General features: G+C 36.5%; 1 protein-coding gene across 3 annotated transcripts in view; it reads right to left on the minus strand.

The window, feature by feature from the left end:
* GRIK5 (glutamate ionotropic receptor kainate type subunit 5) overlaps positions 1-10,097 on the minus strand; it is a 3,838,183-nt gene that overhangs the window by 23,105 nt on the left and 3,804,981 nt on the right. For all 3 annotated transcript variants that reach the window (XM_044080789.1, XM_044080790.1, XM_044080791.1), the window contains one exon: positions 7,242-7,363. In XM_044080789.1, the coding sequence (XP_043936724.1) occupies positions 7,242-7,363 (122 nt within the window). The remainder of the gene's footprint in view (positions 1-7,241; positions 7,364-10,097) is intronic.

The following is a 10,097-nucleotide window of genomic DNA, read 5'->3' on the forward strand; positions in this document are numbered from 1 at the left end:
CTTCCTACTATCTCTACCCTTGACTTTCTTACTCCTTCATATCCATATCTCTCTCTCTTCCTTCCTTTTTAACTCTCTATCCTCTCTTCTACTCTAGACCTCCTCTCTGTATCCTCCCTCTCTTTTCCCCTACCTAACTCCTGGTTCTTAATTTCTGTCCTTTTCTTTCTTATTACTTTAACATTTTTGGTAATATTTACTAATTTAATTTTTCTAGTATTTGGTATTTTTTTCTCTTATTGATGTTTTTCTGAATAAATGATGTAATTTTATTTACACTTCTGTATTAATGCTTCTTTCTGTATGTAATTTGCTTTCAATTAGTTCTAATTTTCTTATCTTAATTGCTAATATTGGCAATTAATTTGGTGTGTAGATCCTTTCTCCTAAATGGAAAATTTAATGGTACTTAGATGTAATAAGTGTTAATTCTAATGAATGGACTGGGTAAGTGAGGCTGACATTGCTGAGTCATGCAATATATTTGTATTTGAATACATATAAAAAAAAAATATGCTTTTTTACAATTGTATCTTCTAGTTTGATCTGTTATGACTTTTGTATATTTAATTGGATCTATTATGACATTTATATTTCTTTTTATGTCTTTCTTGGAGCTTTTCTCCCTGGGCTCTACTGAAAATGGACATAGATCCAGCTAGACTAGCCCGGTTAACAAATGTAAAATAAATAAATAAATAAATAAATGCATGGAACTGCAAGCAGTGGTCATCTAGCACAACACAACTACAGCTAGATAGCTGTGTCATCACATAAGTACGTAAGTACATGCACACAGATTACAAAAGGTGTGGTGCGATCAGTGTCTACCTTATCTACCTTGGGTGACAGCAGAAGCTTCCGGTTCACTGCTGTTCCATTAGCATTTAACTGTTCAGTACAACAGTTGTGGAAATAACAAAAAGACATGATGGAGGCTTTCTTATCCTTCTCAAGAAGTAATTCACAGATGAATGCACACATAATGATCATATTAGTTTACCTCTGTATTTACCATGTTCAATGCTTGACTAAAGATGTTCAAAGGCAGCCAATTACTTCAGCAAATACTTTACCAGCTATATTTTTTCAGAGAAATTTGCTTTATATAGGTGAAGACTAACAACAGCAGAGACAAATTATTTACAATACAGCTAAATACATGCATACATGATTCATGTCAGACTTTGCTTATGTTCATGTATGTTCTTTGCTTCAGTCTCCTATTTCCGTCCCAAAATTGTCAATTTCCAAATGCTATGTCACACGTCCATTGTGGACATTTAGGCCAAGTTTTTTTTTTCTCATCAGAGTAACATACCTGATACTTCCACAAATGGTTCATTTTTTACTCTCACAAAATGACAATATAGAAAAGTTATCGTCTTTAAAATGAAAAAAGCTTCTGATTAGTACTTTTGTGCATTTCCATAAGCAAGGGTCAGACTCCTCAACTTGCTGTGTGCATTACCTGTTAAAAAAATGCTTTAGCATGAGGAGAACTCTTAATAATAAAGCACAATCCTATTCTCTGCAAATTACACACTGATGCAAAACCTGTTGTTCTTCCCATTGAATTCAGCAATATTAAAAAGTGTCTTTGTACCATGACTACTCAGAGTCGCACAGTTTTAAAAAGCAGAACAGTAAATCTGGTGCAGATGGGACTCTCAACCTTTCACCCCAATAATTTCGGACAAACTCAAAATTAATGAAGGAATAAAGGCTCAAAATCAAGGACAGATTTTAAATATTGCTCATAAACTTAGAAGGTTCTTAAAATAACAAGTTTTGCTTTAGCATGCATTTTCTGAATGATATCAAGTCTGAAATTCAAATGTCTGTAAATATTTATTGACTTCAATCTTCAATGGTATGACAGAAAATCAAAAATTTACGAGGAATAGAACAAAAATATTGGATAAAAATCTGGGTAGTTGATAGGTATGAGTGCTGATTTTCCCTTCTGTTCACTGCCTCTGAAAATAACCTGTTCTTGTTTTCATAGTACAAATAATTTTTTATTAATCTTGTGTTAAAATGTATACTTTTACTCAGAATTTGTATGTTTTTGATTTTTATTCCGAAGCTGTGTTTCAAATATAAAGTTATTTCTCAAAAAAAAAAAAAAAAAATGAACAGTCTTGGCATCCGAGAAAGCGCTTATGTATCAGTAATGGTGTGTATCCATGAGATGGGATGGGCAAGGGCAGGGTTTGCTACCGCGCATCAACGGTGGTACACCTATGAGAAATGACCCAGAATTAACAAAGATTATTAGCATTTTACTAAAGTTAGGGCAGCCATGGTGGTGCAGCGGTTAGCGTTGCCGCCACACAGCAAGAGGTTCTCTGGTTTGATCCTCGGCTGGGGTGCCTTCTGTGCGGAGTCTGCATGTCCTCTCTGTGGTCACGTGGGATTCTTCCGGGTGCTCCAGTTTCCTTCCACATCTCAAAGACATGCTGTAGGTGGATTGGACACTCTAAATTGGCCCTAGGTGTGAGTGTATGCATGTGTGTGCCTTCTGTGGAAGGTTGGGCGCCGGGCTGGCAACTCGACACTGTAAAACTCCACTGCCAATCATGAGCGCACAGGTGATCCGCTGTGGCGACCCCTAACCGGGAAAAAGCTGAAAGAAGAAAAAGATTCCATTTTACTAAAGTTACACTGCTTGTGTTTTTATTTAGAAGATACTAATTGTTTTTTTTTCCCATCCTCTGTTTACAAAATATAAAAGCTGGCTTGCACTTGTATTCAGTGTTTTCAATAACCCTCTTTAGATGCTGCTTTCATAAAAAACAGCTGTAACCTAAACAATATTGTATGATGCATTTATGTTTTCCATTGCTGTCAGTACTGCAGCAAAGCAGTCGCAGTACAAACAATTTACAAGCATTATGTGCTGTATCAGTGATTTGCCCTCTTCCCTATATAAATGCACATGTTGTCCTCTCTGGGAGTTAACACCATATTCAGAATTCCAAAAAAAGGGAATTCTTAGAGATTAGGTTCTGCCTACCCAAGCACAACAATAAGATTGTGCAGACCAAATTGCTACTGACAAACTCTTCAGGCTACACTAGCCAGACATGGTAAAATGAATCTCCTTGTATCCAGTCCATTTATCCAGTTTTATCTGGCTTATTTACCTATACTAAATTATCCACTCTGCTATAAATAGATTTGCTCACAAAGAAATGTTGGAAAATGTTTTCTCCTTTACATTTCTTTTGCTGTCTTAAACATATCCAGCAGAGGTCATTATTTGCAGCTAAACTGTTTTACACCACTGGTATCTACTGTTCAGTGTGGATGTAGGCCTCACAACTGGTATTTCAGCCTGTTTGCCAGTACCTACTTATTTGTATGCACAAAAGTAATTGAGAAAAGCTTTAGATTCATGTCAATGCATTGTGACAGGGTCATTTGAAATGTTCATTTGTAGGCCGAAATAAACTGTTCTAGATGATTACACATAATAAGACCTTGCAAATCTGAGGGATGAAAGGACACAATGCACAATGATTTAAAGTTATATATCCGTGATGATGTTTTCAGCAGAAAAAATTACCCCAAATAGGCTGACATACCACTTCAAGAGCTTTGTCATACTTAAGTATGTGTGTGTAAGCATTGTATCAGTTTTACACTACTGTATTTATTCACACAGTAACATCTTTAAGCTGAACTGGAGCTGTGTGTGCTAATTTAGATATATTTAATTTATTTCTCTGTCTCTTTGGTTGTATTTGTTAACTGGGGTAAAGCATTGATTCACATGGATCTTTAGTCAGACTCAGCCCAAGAACACTCTCAGATTTAGTGCTCAGTCACAGATATCATTTCTAATACGCCCTTTATGATCCTATTCAGGATTGTAAGGGAACTAAAGGCTATCCTGGCAAGAAACATACAGAACTGAAAGAAACAATTATGGATGGAGCTCAAGTTCATTGCAGGACACATATGCATGCACAGGTGCACACACACACACACACACACACACACACACACACACACACACACACACACACACACACACACACACACACACACACAAACACACACACACACACACACATACGTGAATATATGCACTTTAGAGGATTACCAATTCACTTATTGAAATCCCTTTGGGATGTGAGAAGGGAACTGATGATCCCAGCAATCATCATGATAGGGGTTTCCTAGCTGTAAGAAAAAAGCTCTTAAGGGAAAACTCAACACTGACCTGTCCAGAGGCTTTTGTTAATCCAGTGGGAGTAATACCAGCACCCCCATGTTGTGTATCATCAGTGTTAACCACCACTCCTTCAAAGTAATAGAGATACATGAACATTAAATCACTATATATTCAAATCTAGATCTATATCTGTACCTATACACATATGGACCTGTGTTTTCTCTGCATGTGCATGGACAGGTATCTTTCAGCTGTAAAGGGTACTGATTCTGATTTTCAAAACACCTAGTGTAACTTACCTACCAGTAAAGTATGCAGTGAGACCAGAGTTGCATGTAGAACAGCTTAGATTAAAACAGAATTTTTTTGAATATGTTTAAGCTGTCATTAATTACAGTAACTGGGAGAGGAGAGTTTGCCAACAGATACTTAAAAGCCTGAGACCAAATTATACTCAGTGACTAGCCCAATGGAACTTTCTAATCTTGGATATTTTATACCCTTCCTCTTCACTACATGTGAAGTCCTGCTTCTGTGCCCAGCCTTTTCCCTGGCATGCTTAAACTAGAGATTCGGAAAGCAATTGCCTTCCAGCTGGCAAGAGATGTATTTGGCATGCCAACTGCTTGGACTGTTTATACGTGCTCAGGCCAAGTTCCATTTGTCTTATGTGCTTGGCTGGCTTCCTGCCTTGTTTTGCTTGTCTTCACACTTCATATAGGAAGTTTTGTTTTTTCTTGACAAGACATACAATTTAAATCTCCATTAACATGTGTTGGCATATCTCCATTAACATAGGGCGGAAGGGGGCTAACTTTGTTATCAGAACAGATTAAGCCATATCAGTAAACAAATAAGGAAAGGCTAGAGAAAACAAATCATAGTTATTTTAGAGCAGTGGAAGGTAGCATATTTCAGAGAATTAAATATTTAGGCACACAAAGGTTCACTTAATTAGCAGTAAGGGTGACATGGGGGAATACTTTTTCACAGAGAGTAATGTGAATGTGGAACAAATTCCCAACATTTGTAGTGGGTGCAGATACTGCAGAAGAGTCCATGAATGCACAGAATAGCTACACTCAGGCAAAATGGAAAATATGAATCTGAAAAATGATTAAAGAATTTTATAGTTAGGGGAAAATGGCAGTGGGTTTGTCTGGGCACCCTGTCTTCAGACAGTGTTTGTCACTGAATAAACCACAGACGTAATCCATGTTACAGAGTTACATTCGAGTGAACAAAGGACAGTAATGGTGTAATGATTCTGAGAAGCATGGACTTGGGGATTCTTGCACATTAAATCATTCTTTGCCAGATCTGCCTGCCATATGAAATCAGATGTTCTGTGAAGTCTCATATTGGGTTTGGGTGGGAAATACTTTCTTTCTACCTTTTAAGCATTGGAATAATGCTATTTGTTGGCATGGTGATGCATTAGTGAACACAGCTGTCTCTCATTTCTTGGCTTTCCAATTCAGTTCTGGAGTGCTTTTTGTGTGCAGTGTGCATGTCCTTCCTGTGACAGCATAGGTTATAAATGGGTGCTTCAGTTTCCTCACACATCTAAATGACCTGACATAAGTCAGCTGATGATTCTCCAAATGGCCAAATGACTTGTAGCTGTGTTGTGAACGTGAAGCTGCAGTTTCAAAACGTGCTCCTAACAGATGTTTTACCTTGCATTTTATTTGAGTTGATATTCACTGGAGGTTTTGCGATTGGCATTTATATGTTTTTTTTTTTCAGTTGTTTACCTAGATCTTGGCATTTATAGCTAAATGAGGTAGCACTTATCTGTGATTCTGATTTCAGCACTAGGATGTAATTGCAGGAGAGATGTGTATTTGCCACACCTCATATTTAGCTCCAGGAGTTTATGAATACCAGTTATCCAAAGGCTTATATTCAGATGTTATGTTAGCTGAAAATTAAATAAAGTTCTAGAGTTTGGTGTCCACATGACCCTCATGTTGGCATTATGTGTGCCTCCTGGAGTTTATTTTTACTTGCACCCTTAAGGTTTCCATTTGCATGTGTCACCAGAATTATTTATATATTTAATTTGATATTTGTAAACTGGGCAGATGTACTGATCAAATAACTTATGTAACTTCCTTAATGGTGCAATATGATACAGATATCTGTACTCAATTACAATGCAATAGGTACAAATGCCCCTTTTCAGTCATGACCTGGGCAGAGGTACGGAAGAAGTACAAATACTTTGAAAGAACCTTTACAGTCGGATACAGTGGAACAAAGTGTTATAATATCTAATTAGTATAGAGTAAAGTGGCAAATATACAGTTAGTAACAGTGCAGTTATTTTACTGCATTTGCAGTACATTTGGTGGTTATTTGCAATTAAAATAATGGATCTACATTCTGTTTGAATACTTTTCTTTGATTTGGGTCTGACCTATGACTGTGATAGTTGTACATGTCAGTAGCTCCATGAGTTAGTGGTCATTTGTTGCCCTGGGGCTGCCAAGCTGATGCAAAATTTGATGGTCATCTGTGACCCTGAATTTGGGACTCGGGTTGCTCTAGGCATTGAAGTTCTCCTATTTGTATGCAATGACTCATACATGGACTCAGGGATTTTTTTTTCAGTTATGATTCCCAAAACTAGAGAAATATAACTGAAAAGTTTTTGAAGTGATATAAATTTACTTGATTAAGTATGCAGTTGTCACCTGTGCTCTCCGTAAAAAAAATTTGCTTACAATGAAAGGAACTAGATGAAAATGCTTAAAGCATTTTTTAAACATAAAAAAACGTACAAATGATTCAAATAAGTTGGCTAAACAAAGTAAAGAATTTCAATAAGGTAAGGAGTTTTGTAACCTATTTTGCTCAAAAATATTTTATACAGCTGAATGCTCAGTGCTTGTCCATATGCCGGGGGGGGGGGGGTCACAGCTTTCCCCTGGTTTCTTGCAGGAATGCTGCTTATGTTGTAAATGATTAGACAGATAGTATGTTCATTTCATACCTACAGAGTAATGACCAGTTTATCACCACAGTTTTAAAAGAGAAGGACTTTGGTACCTACCTCTTCAGATTCAGCAGAACGTCTGGTAGACCAGACAAACTCCATGATGGCCACAAAGACAGCAATAATCAAGCCACAGATCAGAACCACAAATATGCCACCAATATTCTCCATCCCTAGTCCTGTGGAAGGAAGGCAAGAAACATTTACTGGATAACCATTATGGATTCAATTAACAGTTTGGCAGTTACATAACTAATTTACAATTACCTACCTACACTAATCCAGCAAAATTAGTGCTGGAACCCAAAGTGATATAAGCACCTTCTGGCCATGAATATTCATGCCATAAACATGGCTCAGTACATTTCATCTTCCATGGCTGGAAACAAGCTTTTAAAGTTTATATTTTTTAAAGGCTGCCAAATGCATTCTTCTTTTCATACAAAAAGGTGTTCACATGTATAAAGAGCTATCAGAAGTGACAAAAAATACACAATGTGTATACTAACTAGTATATAAGTGTATGTGTTTAATTAGTAAAACAATTCCACATACATGTGCCCATACATGTGACAACCCCTGAGACAACATACTTCTTCAGTTCTGATTTATATTTACATTTCAATTATCCACTGTATACTTATGATACACTGAATCTGATTGCATGTAGATGTCTATTACTTATTCAATGTCTTACGTACCACCAAGCTGAAACCCTGAACTGTGTATGGTGAAAACCTGCTGATGATTTGTAACATGGAAAACTGTTTTGATACATAGTTCTTACTTTGTTTTATATATAGAAAGTTTGAATAACCCTTGTTCACCACACTTAGGCAATGGGTTAAACTGGTCGACTGGGTTAGCATATTTCCTCTGTTAATAAAACCTAAATAAGAAGTAAATAAATAAACATCATACTCTGGAACAAGGGATTCATTCAGCTGTCTTCTGCCACTTTACTCTTGATACCTTTACAACATGCCAAATGTCAAAAAGAGGAATCAATGGACCATCTTTGCATACGATGGATTACAGGCTATAGTATATACATACAGACATACAATTATTTCAAGTACGAGGATTAATGCCCTTCTAGCCTGCCAATATATTGGAAGAGTTGTTCCCATAATAAGTGTCTAGGCTGTTCTTAAAATTTTCTAAACTACTGCTTGGTATAATGTAATTTGGTAGTTTATTCCATCCATCAGCTGATCTTTCAGAGAACCTATTAGTACACGTTTCATTCCTACGGAATCTTCTAAGCAGGGTGTCTGATGATTCTCTACTGTTTTTTGATAACCCCAAATATTCCCAGGGGTAGTTGTCACTTAATGCCTTCTATACCTAAAAAAGATCTCCTCTTAAATATCTATGAGACATCACTGCACAAGTTCAGTTATTTTAGTCTTTCATAATAACCTAAATTGTTCACATCCATGGAGGCCCTTGGTATATCTCCTCTGTATTCTTTCTAGTTTGCTCATGGTTGTTTTCTTATAAGTTTCCATATTGTGATTCCATACTCAGGTTTGGGTCTAATGTAACTAATGAACAATTACTTCATTATTTCTGACTTCCTAGACTTTAGAAATCTTATACAACCTATAGTTCTATAAGTATCATTAACCAATTGGTTAATATGATTAGAAAAACTCATAGCTGGATCAACCCATATACCCAGGTCCTTAAATGAGTCTACAGAGTCAATCACTTTGTGCTATATTAAATATTCACCTTTCAGTTTATGTCTCCCAAATCTCATATGCTCAGTTTTTGATGTATTTATCAGCATATTATTCTCCTGTGCCCAGATAGTCATTTTAGTCAAGTTCTTTTGCAGACATGCCCTGTCTGTAACATGGATCTATATTAATTCATGAAAGGTTCAATTCAGCGAAAATTTCTTCATCAAACCCTAACCATTGAACATTCATTTCAGTGAACGTTCATATCCGTAAAAAATTTACATAGGGAAAGTAAGCAGTTGGCTAGCAGCGCAAATTTGCCCTTTTCCCCACTGTAGTGTGATCTCAGAGTTGGTATATACAGTTGGGGGTGTGGGGGCTGCAGCCCCCACACTGGGAGGGGAGGGTTGGTGGGTGAAGTCCCCACTTTGATGGGTTTTACATACTGTTGTGTCTGTTCTGATGTTGTTTTGGCCAAGTGTTTAGTTTCCCTGTTTAATTTTTTTTAAATGAGAACGTTCACTGAAATGAATGTTTGATTGTTAGGGTTCAATGAAGAAATGTTTGCTGAACTGAACCTTTAATTAATTAATATAGACCCCTGTAACACAAGTAATCAGTTTACCCAATTTCAAGTCATCTGCATACAGACTATAGAATACCTCAGATGGAACAGAATAGTCAGAAAGATGCATTCTAAACAAATATGGCCTACGAGAGAGCCTTGTAGGGCATCCTGACTGTAACCAAGCATTTCAGTAGTCTCTTTGCTGCAGATACTTGCCATGTCCTATTTGTAAGCCATGCAGCTATCTATCTTATCAAGAGTACATGGATACCTAGTTGTTGTAATTTATTGATCATATATCGTATATACTTAGAGACCACCTGTCACACAGCTTTTAATGGCACACTAAGCCAAATACTATTTGTGAACATATGCAATCACTACAATGAATCTCATTTAATATTTATGTATTATATGTGTGTGTGTATATATATATATATATATATATATATATATATATATATATATATATATATAAATAAATAAATATATAGATAGATATGGGGATGCTAAGGTATATCAAAGACAGATACCAAAAGTATTACAGACTTCCTTAGGATAGCAGATGGACCACTTTGAGCTAATTGAAGGGCAGCCTTGCTCTACATGCAGATCCCATTTTGTTTCTCTTTTATTCCCTTGGTGAAGTTGGACGAA

The sequence above is a fragment of the Protopterus annectens genome, chromosome 8.part0, assembly GCF_019279795.1.
Source record: "Protopterus annectens isolate FY-2018-M chromosome 8.part0, PAN1.0, whole genome shotgun sequence".
NCBI classification, from domain to species: domain Eukaryota; kingdom Metazoa; phylum Chordata; order Ceratodontiformes; family Protopteridae; genus Protopterus; species Protopterus annectens.